We start from the raw sequence: 16,420 nt of genomic DNA, 5'->3' as shown, positions 1-16,420 counted from the left end.
GCTCGTCCTTCTATAGTTTCTCAAACTAAACACTCTAATGTACTTGTCCTCTTGCTCAGTTGTGCAGGGCCTCCCACTCCTCTTTCTATTCTGGTTTGGGGTCAAATTTCTAAGTGACCCCAAACTTTTGAACGGCAGTGTATTTATATATATATATTTTTTATGGCTTACAGACAGGGGAGTGAAAGAAATGACAAATGTGTTTGGTTTTCCCACAGGCGTACTGTTGGTCGGCTGGTAGCTTACTGTTCTTGTTGAGGTACTGGACCTGGAAGCCCACACTCCTGTGTCTCTGGCCTGGCACCCAGCTCAGGTTAACACACTTCTCACCTACAGACAAGCTGATGTTGGACGGAGGAGCTGGAATGGGTTGAGAAGGAGTAATTACATTCTCTCTTACCCTCCTTCACAATCTCAAACGATCAGTCTAGCACCAACAAACGGAGCCGCATCCTGTTAGTGTTAACCAACTCGGTGTAATAATATGTATTAACCCCCGAATGCTCCACCATGTAACTACATTGTGATAAACACACCAGTAAACAGAATGATTTAATGTCTGTTTTTGTGTGATGTTGAAGCCGATGACAAAATTCCACATCGCATGGACATTAAAGAAGAAAAATGGATCTAATTCTAATCCTCCTGCAGTTCTACCTCCGTCCAGCGTGGTGGCGCCCTCCCTTGTAATGGGCTCTCCTTCTCCGGCCGAGGTGCGCCCCCTCAGGTAGAAGCGGTAACGGCTCTTGGGGTCCAGCTGCTTCAGGGTCAGTTTGGTCAGCGTGTGGTCGTCTATGGTCTCCACCTGCACCGGGCTGTCATCACTCTCCACGACTACAACAAAAAAAAAGAGATAGAGGAACAGCCAACCAATCACGGTCCATCAATTATGTTTACAGGTCTGTCTCTGATGTAGAGTCGCATGCGGTCTCCGAGAGGGAAAATGTATGTCGGCCGGAGAGACTACCTTGGACTTAACCTACAACATTTGAAGTTTGCCTCAGAATTAGACCAATGGATGTTGATTTAGCATTGACGCACTGAGTCTGAAGTATGGACGGCAAACGATTGATTGATTGATTGATTGATTGATAGTATTACCACTAGCCATCTCCGGTAGTGACCGGTAATAAATCAACAACATGTCAGTGTCACCGACGTTCAGTGAGAAGATGGCTACGGACTCGCCGAGATGCATCATTGTCTTTTACAAGGCAGAGAAGCATGTATAATGAAGGTGCTAGACGGAGGTATAGGTGACCATAGACGACAAAGGTGGAAAGATAGACAGAACGAGGGAGAGGTAAAGAAAGACACCCACTCTGTTGATACTGCAGCAGGTATCCTTTGAGAACCCCGTTGGGCTGAGCAGGGGGGGTCCAGTGAAGGGTCATCTCTGTCTCTGCAGGGCTTTCTAGGTGGAGAGACATGGGGGGGCCAGGAGCTGACGGGGACACAGGCGCGCTTGATTATATACGCTTCCACTGCAGCGCAAACTAACTCGGATCTGTCTCCATTACTCACGCATCAAAGGCCATTCTTGTATTTAGTTTAAGTATCTCTTTTTGTGATATTTCCCCCCCCCCCAATGTAATGGCACTGTGCTTTATCTGACCTTTTCTATGTCATCTATCCATTCTTTCCCCCCTCCCTCCCTCTCCCTTCTTTCTCTCACCTCCCTCGTCAGTACTGAAGGACAGGGGGGGGTCGGAGGGGGGCCCCTCTCCCTTGCTGTTGAACACAGTGACTGTGAGGGCGTAGTGGGAGTAGGGTCTAAGGCCCCCCAGGACCCTCTTCTCCTCATTGGCCCCTGTCTCCACCACCATGCTGCTCTCCGGCTCTCTGGCCCTCCGACCCCGGTGGTGGCCCCTGGAGCCGAACCTTGTCAGGTGGATCTGGTGGATAGAAGGAGTTATAATGGGTTAATAATGCCCTATGTAGCTTTATGTAGCTATAATGTCATGTTCGTGATGTGTAATGTTTGCGGCCCCGGTTAGTGGCACCTAGAGCCAAACCTCGTCAGGAAGATCCCGGAGGGAAGAGGTTATAATGGGTTATGTATGTCTATGTAACCATAATGTAATGTTTATCTGACACACATAGTAGGGAAGGGGTCACAGGTGATAATGAGAAAACGTAACTACTGAGTGCCAGAGCTGGACACAAACAATGAAGGACCTGCAAGTACCTTGTATCCCAGTAGGTGTCCTCTGACAGTATCTCTGTCCACTGCTGCCCATGTTACCCTGATGGCTGTACTGTTGAGCAGCACAACACCCACATCCATAGGAGCCTCCAGGGGGACTGCAGGGAGGGGAGGGAGGGAGGGAGGCGAGAGAGACATTATCTTGCTCAGCATCATAATAACTTGAATGATTATTATTGTACTGTTTACCAGTAGGCCTAAACACAATAGACTAATTGATAGTCATTAGAGGGAGATAAAGAGGAGAGCGAGAACAAGAACAAGAGAGAGAACGAGAGCAGGAACGAGAGGAAAAGAGGCTTGATTAGATATTACACTGTGAGTGTAATGTTTACGGTTCATTTTTATTGTTTATTTCACTTTTGTATATTATCTACTTCACTTGCTTTGGCAATGTTAACATATGTTCCCCATGCCAGTAACGCCCCTTGAATTGAATTGAGAGAGCGAGAGAAAGAGAGAGTAGGGGATAGAGGGAGAGGGAGAGAGAAAGACAGAGACGAGAAAGAGAACAGAGAAAGAGGAACAGACAGAAAGAGAGAAGATAAAGAGATATGTAGAGAGTCTGTGAGAGAGTCAGAGAGAGTGATAAAGAAAGAAAGATAGAGAGGGGAGAGTGAGAGAAAGAAAGAGAGATCATTAAAGAAAGGCAGAATTCTAAAACAACATCTCACCATTCTCTCCGGAGTAGCCAATGACAGGGTCTGGCTCAGGTCCCTCCCCTTTCTGATTGACAGCCTGTACTTTGATCTCGAAGGCTGAGAAGTTGCCCACTTCAGTAACAATGTACGGTGGCTCAGTGGTGACATTAGAGTGCCAGGTGGGGCCGTCACCTACTACCCTCCTCCAGAACACCTTGTACTGGAACTCCGGTCCGTTGAACACACGCCTGTCCATTTCCTGTGACAGAGTGACAGACCGGGACAGGAGCCAATCAGAATGTGAGTACACACAATCCCCTTATGGGATGAACTTCAGGTACACACGTTTAGCCTACCATTTTCTGCCTTTTCAGCGTTTTTCTCCCATTCTTTTTTAATGAACACATTTTCCAGTTTCGGTGGAACATTCATGTAGAAGGTGACAGAACAGTCTAACATAAGAAAGAGTCTTACCTCCCATGTGATGACCAGGGTGTCTGGGTCTGTAGACTCACTCCTCACATCCTCAGGGTTGTTGTCTGGAGCTGTGGAGTGGGGAAAGGGGTGGAATCCCAAATCAGATATGCAGAGTTGGGTAGGTTACTTTCTAAACGTCATCACAGTTACTAGTTACCTGTCCAAAATTGTAAATCAGTAACTTTGGATTACCCCAAATCGGATTACTTTCAGTTACTTTTGGATTGCTTTCCCCTTAAGAGGCATTAGAAGAAGACAAAAAAAGGATCCATCAAACGCATTTGGTGTGTCATCATAGTGGTCTCTGTCTTGCGGTCAGACTCGCTCAGGTGGAAGAAACTTAAAACGTGTGTCTTTTTTCAATGCTGAATTGAATGTCATTGAGAAAACAGAAAACTGCCATAATGTATTTTTTTGCAAGCATCCTTTCTGAATTTAAAAGTAATCCATGAAGTAATCACCTAGTTTTTCAAACGTATCTGTAATCCGATTACAATATTTTTGCTGGTAACGTAACCGATTACAGTTAGTTTTTTGTAATCAGATTACATGCAATCAGTTACTCCCTGACACTGCAGATAGAGAACGTTTTGATGTTCAATCCATGTTAGGAAGGACTGTAGGTCTACAAGCAGATAATAATACAGTATATTCACTATTAGTCCAGGTTATAAACTCCCCAAAAAGACCATATTGTTCACTTTGATATTCAAATTGGCAATGTTGTAAAAAAAAAAAAAGGTGCCGTTTCATCAAAGCCTAAGGTCGGGCTTTGAGCCCCGTAGAGGTCAATCGTGAAAATGCATTTATCTGCATTTCGTTTGGTTCATGGCTTCTCCTGAGTTGGATCTATGTGGCCCCAAAATAGCTTAAAATATATGTATTGGTTTGGGGAAATAATTTAAAATCAGCAACCAAAACCATATGGAATTTTGTTTTTTCCTTTATGATCGCAACAATGATGAGAAATCGCAGTCAACTTTTGATTCTGTATTTTTATTTTTATTAAGTGTTCCCTGAAGTCTACGGATTACAATGATACATCATGTGATGTTATTTACTGTGTCACTTTTAAGAAACATGACAGGGAACCATTGCACTGCATTTGGCAATTTACCCGTCTTGTATCAGGTGGGAGGGGTGACAATATCTGTGTCCTTAAAAACATGCACCGATGTGCACATTTCAGGCAGCGCAAATGGGGAGATTTTAAGACCAGCGGTAACACAGTTGGTCATGGCATGGATTGTGAGAATGAAAACGCAGCACAGTGCCCATGTGCTTTTAGAAATGTAAAAAAACAAATGCATTTTGCTTCATTTGCTTAAAAACCAAGCATAGCTTCCCAGTGCATTCGGCAATGCACCTTGCCCAATGTATTGGCCAAGTAGCCGAGCCGGTCCATAAAGGGTTTTGCTCGTGAAACCTCCTTGAATTAAATCTGAATCACCAAAGCTTTATTAAAAGGTCACGTTTGGGAGCAGCAACACAGTGAGCGGACATTGTCATTGCGAGTCATTCCATGTCATTTCAGCAAGCCCTTGACACCCACTAAGATTGTTCTGAAATCATTTCTATAGTTAGAATCCGATAAGGTAATCATTCCGACAACTTTATTTTGTTGATAAATTATTTGATCTGAGAAATTTGCTAATTGATTGCACCCAAAATTGCAATTTTAATTTACATGATTTCGACAATAAATGTAGTGCCCAACATCCAATTTGGACCAAAATTCTTCCTAACAATGAGTAAGACATGAAAACACAAAACAAATGGTCAAAATCTACCAACGGACCCCCGACACCCCATGCCAATCCCAGCGAATCTGCAAGAAACCCCATTGTAATCGTTGGTTCCACAGCAGTGAGCGAGCTCCCTTCACCTACTCCAAGAGCTTTGTAGAGTTGTAGGGATTCCCAGACTCAGTGCTTCTCTGCAGAGTGAGGACACAGTCTGGGCATGTTGTCAGGAGGATCTCAGCAACCGGGATGGGTATCACTGAGTTCCATGTGTTATTGTCATGTAGAGTCAAGTTAGAGATGATCCTGAAGCATGTTCCTCTGAAGTCATGGAACTGGGTGACGTCAAGGGAGTTATTCTGGGTACTAACAGGCACAAGAGGCCTATCCATGCACTGTGCACATCAGCATTAACTCCCAGGAAGGACAGTCTGAACTCTCAGCAATAGACACCCAGAATCTGATTGAGGCTGCACTGCTCCAATGATCTCAGGAGTTCCTCAGAGGCCCAGGACAACAGTGACACACACCTCCAGCATCATATGTCTCACATGTCTCACCATAATGTCTCAATATGTCCCCCTTTGTCTTGGTACAGAGAGTCCTTCTCACTGCCTGTTGATGTTTCAATGGTGCCAAGTCTAGTTCCTGTCTTTTATACACTCTGATGTTGGTTCTCCTGTGACTATGACAACCATAGGTCAGAACATTTGCTGTTTGTGCTGTCTGGGTCTCACAACCGTGGCTACATCCAAACAGGGCAACGGTTGGGAATCAATCAGAGCTGCGTTATGACACTATAACAGACTAAGTGTTGTTATTGAACCCACATGGGTAGTGTTTACTGTGAACGTGATCTCTGCAAACGTTGGGGGGGAAATAACTTTAAAAAGCTCATTGTCACCTGTCTAATGCGATGCGAGAATGATGCCGACATGAAAAAGACTAGAAGAGGTGACCCGGGTAAGAGGGTGTCATACTCTAATCTAGGAATGGGAAAACTGAGATGCTGGATTAGAGACTTCTCATGTCTCTCTCTCTTCAGTGTCTCTTCTGCTCAGAAGTGTGTGTGTAAAAAAACACACAAAAAAAAAAGAGGTAAGCACTGAACATTTTTCAAACAGCTTGGAAGATGAAAGTATTTTGCTAGATGACAGCAGGAAAGGGAACGCCAAAATCGGGAATGTATTTAGTAGGAAGATGTAGTCCATAGATGTGCCGTGTGATCAAATAAACTCTGGTTCCACTGACGGCATGCTTCTGACTGCTAAAACACCCAAACTCCATTGAATAGCTTTAGTTCAGAGTTAGTTGGGAGCTAGTTTCCTAAACAGTGGTGATGGGCATTCCGTCTCTTTTCAGTGAGCCGGCTAGTTCGGCTCAGCTCACCAAAAAGAGGCGGCTCTTTTGGCTACCAAACGGCTCTTAAAATGTTTTTTTGTTGTTGTATTTTTTCCAAGTCAAACAGTTTACGATAGTTTGGCTATGATTGGTATTAAAACAATTCTAATTAAATTATTAAATTAACTCATACTCTACCTTCACCACAATGTATTTAAACATGCATTGGTTTGTTATGACAAAGAATGCTATTAAATATTTGCATTTAAAGTAGAACTTTAATGTATATAACCAAAGTGCATATAAATCTAACCATTCAAAATGAATACAATCTGAACAGCATAATAGAATATTGCAACATATCAAGGAAAAATAAATAACATTTTGCAAAACTGCAGCATCCCACAAATTGAAATAAATGTAAAAAAGAAGGATGCTATTACACATGTGCATTTAAAGTAGAACTGTTTTAATGTATATAAACAAAGTGCATATAAATGTAACAACTCAAAACGAATATAATCTGAACAACATAATAATAGAATATTGCCCCATATCAAAGAAAAATAAATAACAATGTGCAAAACTGCAGCATCCCACTTAAAACATTAAACTGGTCCCTCTTTTCTCTCTCTTCTTTATTGCCATGTTATAACCAGCAGCACACAGCAATGCTGACTATGTTTTGCTTTTATGAGAGATTTGCATTCAGAAATACAAGCTGCCTCACTTTCGAGGGGCTGATGCGGTTTCTTCTCTCAGTAATTATTTGTCCCGTTTTCGAGAAGACCCTCTCAGAGGGAACGGATGTGCCCACTATGCAGAGTCTCCCTGTCATGACTTTAGATAGCCGTGTGTAGACAGAGGCCTTGTTCTTCCATCAGCTCAGAGGTTCTGCAGATCTTTGGGGGAGGGGCTCCTCCAAATAGGATCGGACCTCCGTTATGGCATCTGCTGAGGGATTCCTTCGTGCTGCATCCCCAGTTCTTCTCTTGTCAAACAGCATCCGTTTGTGGCACTACTGCTTGTGATTCTGCTCCATCTGCTCCCTCTTCTTCCTGTTACCCCGGTGCCTGAGCCAGCTGACTGCTGGGGCTGTCCCTCCCTCTGCTGCGGAGGTTATTCTTTGAAGACCCTCATCAATCGCTCTGGCATCACTGAAGGCTAACTTCTTAAACCTGGGGTCAGGTTTAAGAAGCACGTGATTATATTCCATTCTGTGGAACTTTCTGTCCATTGACGAACATAGGGTGTCCATCAACTCTGTCACGTGTCCTGTGGTTACATTTGCTTCTCTCTGGCTGTGATTCGCTGCAGACTTTTCCACAGGAGTATCATTTTTGAAGCTGTCACATAGCTGTAAAGAGAGAACAGTAACTTATTAGTTCAGGTTCATGTTTTGTCTACTGATACTACATTCTCATCTACTGCTCATATACATATATAGTTCTGGATTAAATAATGATGTAGTAATAACTGCTTACTGTACCTCTCTCCACTGATCTCCACAGTGACCTGCTCAAAGGGTTCCAGGACTCTGCACACCTCTTCCACAACCTCCCATTCCTCTTGGGTCAGAGCATCAACAGGTGCATTGACAATGGCCAGGGTAGAGATGTTGGCATCCTTTGACTCAAGAAACCGCTTCAACTTGTAAAATGTTGAATTCCACCTTGTACTGCAGTCTTGTTTTAGGCCTCAGCTCAGGCATCCCCGTCTGGCGTTGTGTAGACTTTAGTTTTTCAGCACCTGCTGTGCGCCACAGCTGCTTTCACTTTGTCCACAGTGGGCTTCTTCACCTTCAGAGCATCTCTTACAGTCAGGTTGATTGTGTGGGCAAGACATGGATGATGGGTCCATTTTAAAATGTTCATGGCTTTGGTTATGTTCGCTGCATTGTCGCTAACACAACAGACCACTTTTTCCATCTACTTGCCCTTCTCTGGCCACTCTCAACAGTTCCTCTGCCAAGTTCTCTGAGGTGTGTCTGTCGCTGAACTCAAAGCAGTCCAGGAGACAGCTAGACATCGAAACATCTTCAATGAAGTGATGTAACCGACATGTAAGAAGTGTTTACCCTTGATGTCCAGCGGTCAGTGGTAAGGCAAACTGCAGTAGCTTTTTGGACTCTTTCCTGCAATGAAGGCTCTCGTACAGTTGTAGAATACGTGATTTTGAAAGGGTTTTCCTGCTTGCAATTGTGTAAATTGGATTTAGACTATTGCTATAATTTCTTAAACCTCTGTCCTCCACAATCGAAAATGGCTGGAAATCAGTGGCAATCATTTCAGCCAATGCAATATCAATTTGGCCTTGTTTTGCTACAGACATAGACTACAGACATGCCGGTGTAGGTTGTGCGTAGAACCGACTTAATATGAGATTTTGTTTTGGCAAATTCTACACTAACATTGTCTACATTATTAAAATGCATCCAAGTGCCTCCGACTCATTTTCTAGCTGTTGTTTTCATAGCTGTCCTTCCTCTCTCTCCTCGGCTGCTAAGTGTGTGACTGAGAGTGAGTTGGCTCCGCCCTCCCTCACGCATCTTTGGTTCATTGGTTGACACTGCATGTCTGATTGAACAACAGGTGAGGCTGTTAGTCTGAGCAGACAGTCAGAACGAATGTGTGCGCTTGAGCATTTAGGCCTATAGTATTTTTTTTATTTTTTTTGTTCTTTGAATTAGTTCATTCTAATCATTTAAATCTGTTGATTATTCACATTTTCATTTAAAAAATATATTTTTTATAAATAGATTCGGCTCTTCTGATATGCAAGCCGGCTCCCAACGTTCACCTAGAAGAGCCGGCTCTTTGAGCCCTTCGCTAATAAACAGCCGCGTTAGAGCTAGTTTCACTATATACTGTACAGTGGGTTCGGAAATGATTGATAAAGATGAGCAACAATTACTGTATAAAATAAATCATTCAAATACTGAGCTGTATTGTACGCAAAAAGAAAATGGGAAATTATATATTTTTATACTAATACAATTGATCAGAGAAGGGATTTTGTTTCACAAGTAATACATTTTTCTCCTCAAAATGGTAAAGGGTCAAAATGATTGACATCCCTATTTTCAATTCCTTTTAATACCTCACCTTGCAAAGATATCCTTTGTCTGCACTGGACTGCCCTCTTCAACTCAAAACCCTACGTTTTCATGATTCTGTATAGAGGTATGGTTCCTCTATACAGAGGTATGGTTCCCCTATTCCTCTATAAGATCCTCACACAATGTGTTCTCTAACTCATAAAACATTTTTTAGAAAAAGGCTCAGTGCCATTATCCTGGCAAGGTGAGATATTGAAAACATGAACATGAAAAAAAAAAAAAAACTTGTTAAACAAAATCAAGTTTGTTAAACAAAATCTCTTTCTCTGAGCAATTGTATTAGTAAAAAGCTATAAAAATGTTTAGGATACAATATAGCTCAGTATTTGAATTATTCATTTTATACAGTAATTTTCACTCATCTTTAGAAAAGGTGTCAATCATTCCAGACCTCACTGTATGTGGGAGATTAGGGCCATTGGAACACATCTCCATTGATAGATTTTGGCAGTGAAATTGCAAGCAAACCTATTGTTTTTGATGTCATTTTTCTTTCTTTCTTATTACTCTTCTGCCGTTGTCGCAATATCTCAATGCCTGATTGGTAAAAATGTTTTCTACTTTGGTAATATCAAAGTATATCAACACTGCTACTCAGATACCAAAAACAGCACGGATTGGCCCATAGGTGACGCTATAATAAGCATTCAAAATCTAAGGCTCAGCCCCGTCGCCCCATTGTTATGTACAACCACGAACCTTGGTATATCAGTGTTTCTCATCATAAGGAACATTTTTAAGAGTAGAACAGGGGAATCTCTGTTGGATTGAACCTCTCTCCCTGTAAGTTAACTCATTACTTTTCTTTTATAACTTTGTTGGCTTGCTACTAATTTGAAGGGGCTCTGCCTAGTGTGAACACCTTTACCCGTTGATTTAGAGATTTAATAAAAAGCTTATTGAGCAATAATCTCTTTATCGCATGCGTATATGTTGTGACATAGTGATACAACTTTGTTTTTTATTGGTGTAGAAATATATCCTGATTCGTCTACCATCTGGTTTACAAAACAATATTTAAGTTGAGTGTGAAAAAGGTCACTTTGGAAACACCACTGAAAATACTTTTTTTTTTACTGTGATTTTTGATGTTTTTTTCCTCATTGTTGCGATCGTAAAGGTAAAATCAAAGAACATGTGGTTTTGGCTGTGGATTAAATGAGTTCCCCAAACCAATATATACATTTTAAGCTTTTTTGGGGGCCATGTTGACCCAACACAGGAGAAGCCATGACCCAAAACCTAAAATAGCATTCTCACCATTGACATATCTACACGTCGACCTGAGGCATTGATAAAATGGCACTACATCAGGTTATGTTCATGTGTCCCAATTTTAATGCTTCTATACCAAGCTAAAGGACTATACAGCGGGTGTATATAGCCTAGGTACTAGCGGATGTAAAGACTCTAGTGCATGACTTGAAACTACCAGGCATTTCATTTTTTGACGCACACACACAAACACACTTGATAGGTGTGTCTAACCTTGAGGTGGCGTGCTGTGAAGGTCAGAAGGCGTGCTGGGATCACTCTTGCCGATGTCGTTGACGGAGATGACCCGGAAACGGTAGGACACATAGGGCTGCAGGGCAAGGTTCACACTCTTTTCGGTTCCACTAACACGTTTCAGCTCCTCCCAACCCCACTCGTTAGAAACATGATCCTTAAACTCCACCCGAAACTCTGGCGAGAAGGATGGGGGGAGAGAGAGAGCGAGCATCAGCCATCAGTGTCAATGCCACTAAGCAGAAGATATGAAGTAATATGTGACAACGGAGAAATCACAGTCCGTGTAACGAGATAGCAAGTTTTCATGTTCTCAGGAGAGATGCAATAATATAACATGATACGATTTGGGGTTGGTAATTCAAAACGCAAAGCCTCAAAGTGATCTGGTTATCAAAGGCAGGCAAGGCAGTGTCCATTCTGTCCCCAGACCCGGACAGCTGTGGTCATCTACACTGCAAACAACATTAGAAACAGGACCTCACTCTCCCATGGGGAGATGCATGGTATGATGGCTATGGGTTTATAGTTAAAAGCCTCACAGTGGTCTAGTATCAGTTGGACCTGGGTTCAAATAGTAAAGTTTGAATACTTTTAGCATTTGATTGAGCTTGCCTGGAGTGACAGATAGGCGGGGTTCGCAGTTTGCAATGACGGGGCGATTACATTGGCTACAGTGTGCCAGGCCAGCGCAATCAAGAGTTTGGAAGATAACAAATCCTACTTGAACCCAGATCTAGTGTCAGTGTCAGTTGTGTATTTGTATCTTGTATTTATTATCGATCCCCATTAGCTGCTGCCAAGGCCCTAATGCCCCTACTCCACCACTACCACATATATACAGTACAACATCCATGTGTGTGTGTGTGTGTATATAGTGCGTATGCTATCGTGTGTGTGTGTGTGTATGCATTTGTCTGTGCCTATGTTTGTGTTGCTTCACAATCCCCGCTGTTCCATAAGGTGTTTTTTATCTGTTTTACTGCTTGCATGAGTTACTTGATGTGGAATAGAGTTCCATGTAGTCATGGCTCTATTTAGTACCTTCTATAGTCTGTTCTGGACTTGGGGACCGTGAAGAGACCTCTTGAGGCATGTCTTGTGGGATATGCATGGGTGTCCGAGCTGTGTGCCAGTAGTTTAGACCGACAGCTCGGTACATTCAACATGTCAATACCTCTCATAAATACAAGTAGTGATGAAGTCAATCTCTCCTCCACTTTCAGCCAGGAGAGATTGACATGCATATTATTAATATTAGCTCTCTGTGTACATCCAAGGGTCAGCCGTGCTGCCCTGTTCTGAACCAATTGCAATTTTCCTAAGTCCTTTTTTGTGGCACCTGACCACACGACTGAACAGTAGTCCAGGTGCGACAAAACTAGGGCCTGTAGGACCTGCCTTGTTGACAGTGCTGTCAAGATAAGCAGTATCTTATCATGGACATACTTCTCCCCATCTTAGCAACTGTTGTATCAATATGTTTTGACCATGACAGTTCAGAATCCAGGGTTACGCCAAGCAGTTTAGTCACCTCAACTTGCTCAATATCCACATTATTTATTACAAGATTTAGTTGAGGTTCAATTAATGATTTGTACCAAATACAATGCTTTTAGTTTTAGAAATATTTAGGACTAACTTATTCCTTGCCACCCACTCTGAAACTAACTGCAACTCTTTGTTAAGTTTTGCAGTCATTTCAGTCGCTGTAGTAACTAACATGTATAGTATTGAGTCATCCACATTCATACTGTAGACACTCTGGCTTTCCTCAAAGCCCGTGGTAATTCATTAGTAAAGATTGAAAAAAGTAAATGGGCCTAGACAGCTGCCTTGGGGAATTCCTGATTCTACCTGGATTATGTTGGAGAGGCTTCCATTAAAGAACACCCTCTGTGTTCTGTTAGACAGGTAACTTTTTATCCACAACATAGCAGGGGTTGTAAAAGCCATAACACATAAGTTTTGCCAGCAGCAGACTATAATCGATAATGTCAAAGGCCGCACTGAAGTTGGCTGTTGTGTTCATTCAGTATCATGTCTGTACCTATGACAGGGCTGTTGTGGTCATCTCCAGCGGTCCAGCTGAGAGTCACTCCACGGTGTTTAGGGTCAGAGACCTGGAGCTGGGTGGGAGGATCTGGACGGTCTGGAGAGGGGGGGTGGGGGAGAAATCAATTTAGGGTTAAGAGTTAAGCACGAGTTGAGGCATACAGCACAGTATCAACTTAACATTACATATTGAAAGAAAGAAACAAACCCTGTGGAAACAATATACCACACGGTGTTATGGTTATCATATGTTCATATTTCCAAACCAACTATAGTGGAAAATGTTTCTGAACTTACTAGAGCATACTGTAAGTTATACTTAGAGTACAGTGTGTACTGTACACAACATCAAAGTATTACTGCATAGTACAACACAACAGAGGTTTACCCCAATACCAAATATTTTGACATTCACATGGGACATTTCCATACCAACTATATTGTAAAATGTATTTTAAAAACACAGCATTAAAGCATCACTGCACAATAGTACAGTACAGAAGCACTGGCAGCATCATACCACGTATGAAATATGACATTGAAATGGGACATTTCCATACCGACTAGCGTGATGGATCCGCTGGCCTCAGCCATATCCAGGTTAGTGATGACCTCACAGGTGTAAACCCCCTCGTCCTCGGTCTGCACGTTGGCCACGATCAGGTCGGGGCCCTCAAACGTGTACCTGGATATCGGGATTGTCATTGTCAGTATTGTCATCGCCGTCGTCATTATTATCGTCGCGTCGTCAGACGTATACCGTCACCGTAAGTAATAATACGCGTAATACCGTAAAGAGCCGTACAGGTGCCGGCACACACAGCTGTGGTTTCATGAAATTTCAGGACTTTTTGGAGTGGAGCAAATGGAGCATTTGAACAAAACATCCAGACTTTTCAAAAAAAATTATTGTTTTCCTACCTTGTCAGGGCATTAAGGTGAAATGGTAGGACATTGGGGTCCTTACAATTTAGGAAAACAAGTGCACGCACGCACACACGGAGACAGACACACACCCGCAGGGCCTTCTTAGTAACAGACTAAACATGGCCTTACTTGTCCTCAGCGTACGACTGCATTAGTTTCTGTCCACTCCTCCTCCATTGGATGTGTGGGGGGGTCAGTTTGGAGTCCACCTGAGCCAGGCAGGTAAATATGACCGTCTTCCCAGGCCTAACACGCAGGTCCCCGGGAGGAGACAGGATCACTGTCCTGTCTGAGGGAGAGAGAGAGAGAGAGAGGGTTATAGAGAGACAGGGTAAGATGACATGATTAGATACAGGGTTAGAGAGGGAGCGAGCGAGAGAGAGAGAATTAGTGTGCATAAGTGTGTGCTGTGCATGTGATTGAATGAGTCAGCATGAGTCTATACTGTATGTGTTCATTTATGTATACGTGTGTGTGTGTGTGTGTGTGTGTGTCCCTGTGTGTGATTCATGGCCTACTCACTCAGCACCTCCAGCTCAGCGTTGATTGACATGTTGGTGTTGCTGATGGAGCAGGTGTACAGGCCCTCATCGTCATGGGAGATGTTGGTGATCTGGAGGCTTCCATTGGTCAGCAGGTTAACCCTGGGGTCAGCCAGAAGAGACGCGCCATTGTCCACCTCCCTGGATAGGAAATACACAAAGGTACATAGAGATGACTATACAGAAAACACAGCCAGAGAGGATGGAAAAACCAAGAGCCAGAACTGTGACGCCCGTTAAAACTGACCAAGGTAGGATTTTGGCTGACCGTTTGCCAATGAGGAGAGTGACACATTTGTTCCTTGTTGGAAGATTTCTTTAAATCTAATTAAATAAGCTAGTTTCGTAGAAGAATAGAAACTAATACAGGCGTGTCTCACCATGTAACTTTAGGTCTGGGAGACCCAAAGGTCTGACAGTGTAGACCAGCCTTCTGTCCCTCTGTGACAGTGTATGTCTGTCCGTCCGCACTCAGGATCTGAGGCGGCAGCTCTGGAGCAGGATAGCAGGGAACGGGTTAATCAATGCGACCTACTTGTTGTTAACAAATACACCAACACACGTACGCACACACCCCCCCCACACACACACACACACACACACACACACACACAGAGCACCTCCTCACCGATGACAAAGATGTAGGTATTGACTAGGATGGTTCCGTGTTTGTTGTGGGCCTGACACTGGTAGACTGCTGTATCAGTGAAGACCACATCTCTCAGAATCAGAGCTCCATCTCTCACAATACGCCTGGGGTCAAGGTCTATACCTGAACACACACAGCAAGTCAGCAAGACATTCTACCGAAGCACAATACTGACTGCCATATTACATACGAAAACTCCAGAGTTGGCAATAGCCAAAAGACAGGAAATTCAAACGAGCAACCCAACCCTAAATTTGACCTATGTAGATCAGGAACAGCAGCAGGTGTACTACGCTGAGTTTGCAGTAAAACCTTGTAGTGTGTGTGTAATAGTGTGCGTGTGTGATTCCTGACCTGTGATGGGATTTCCATTCATGCTCCAGGCGACAGCAGGCGAGGGAATGCCATCGGCCTGACAGTCCAGTCTCACTGTCTCTCCTGGGGCATAAAGCTGGCTCACGGGCTCCTTGGTCCAGTACGGAGCAGCTATGACAAAACACACAATACAACAACAGTATTATACACACCACAGTACTAGAAACAACAGCACACCACACAACAGTATGCACATTACATGATACAGAATGCAATGCTAAAGCATATGAGAGTATTAAACAGATTAATATAGCATCAACACCCAATAGTATTACAAAAAAACACATTAACAACAAGATAATACGTAACAGTCAACGCACATAGAACACATAGAACACATACAATACACAGAACACATACAATACACAGAACACATAGAACACACAGAAAACACAGAACACATAGAATACAGAGAACACAGAATACACAGAACACATAGAATACACAGAACACATAGAATACACATACCACATAGAATACACAGAAAACATAGAATACAGAGAACACATAGAATACACAGAACACATAGAATACACAGAACACATAGAATACACATACCACATAGAATACACAGAAAACACAGAACACATAGAATACAGAGAACACATATAATACACAGAACACATAGAATACACAGAACACATAGAATACACATACCACATAGAATACACAGAAAACACAGAACACATAGAATACACAGAACACATAGAATACACAGAACACATAGAATACACAGAACACATAGAATACACAGAACACATAGAATACACATACCACATAGAATACACAGAAAACACAGAACACATAGAATACACAGAACACATAGAATACACGGAAC

At 42.8% G+C, this 16,420-nt stretch overlaps 1 protein-coding gene across 1 annotated transcript in view; it reads right to left on the bottom strand.

Moving 5' to 3' along the window:
* LOC139368401 (neural cell adhesion molecule L1-like) overlaps nucleotides 1-16,420 on the bottom strand; it is an 80,612-nt gene that overhangs the window by 14,282 nt on the left and 49,910 nt on the right. Inside the window, exons 9-23 of the mRNA XM_071107239.1 lie at nucleotides 15,562-15,693; nucleotides 15,187-15,330; nucleotides 14,939-15,050; nucleotides 14,539-14,699; nucleotides 14,146-14,305; nucleotides 13,650-13,774; nucleotides 13,085-13,186; nucleotides 11,014-11,211; nucleotides 3,322-3,392; nucleotides 2,881-3,106; nucleotides 2,189-2,304; nucleotides 1,676-1,895; nucleotides 1,322-1,444; nucleotides 658-834; nucleotides 247-360 (exon numbers count right to left, since the gene is read on the bottom strand). Of these exons, the coding sequence (XP_070963340.1) occupies nucleotides 247-360; nucleotides 658-834; nucleotides 1,322-1,444; nucleotides 1,676-1,895; nucleotides 2,189-2,304; nucleotides 2,881-3,106; nucleotides 3,322-3,392; nucleotides 11,014-11,211; nucleotides 13,085-13,186; nucleotides 13,650-13,774; nucleotides 14,146-14,305; nucleotides 14,539-14,699; nucleotides 14,939-15,050; nucleotides 15,187-15,330; nucleotides 15,562-15,693 (2,181 nt within the window). The remainder of the gene's footprint in view (nucleotides 1-246; nucleotides 361-657; nucleotides 835-1,321; nucleotides 1,445-1,675; nucleotides 1,896-2,188; nucleotides 2,305-2,880; nucleotides 3,107-3,321; nucleotides 3,393-11,013; nucleotides 11,212-13,084; nucleotides 13,187-13,649; nucleotides 13,775-14,145; nucleotides 14,306-14,538; nucleotides 14,700-14,938; nucleotides 15,051-15,186; nucleotides 15,331-15,561; nucleotides 15,694-16,420) is intronic.

The sequence above is a fragment of the Oncorhynchus clarkii genome, chromosome 16 (genome assembly GCF_045791955.1).
Source record: "Oncorhynchus clarkii lewisi isolate Uvic-CL-2024 chromosome 16, UVic_Ocla_1.0, whole genome shotgun sequence".
Lineage (NCBI taxonomy): Eukaryota > Metazoa > Chordata > Actinopteri > Salmoniformes > Salmonidae > Oncorhynchus > Oncorhynchus clarkii.
Note: the sequence above shows the minus strand (reverse complement) of the source record. Positions and strands in the feature narration are given on the sequence as shown.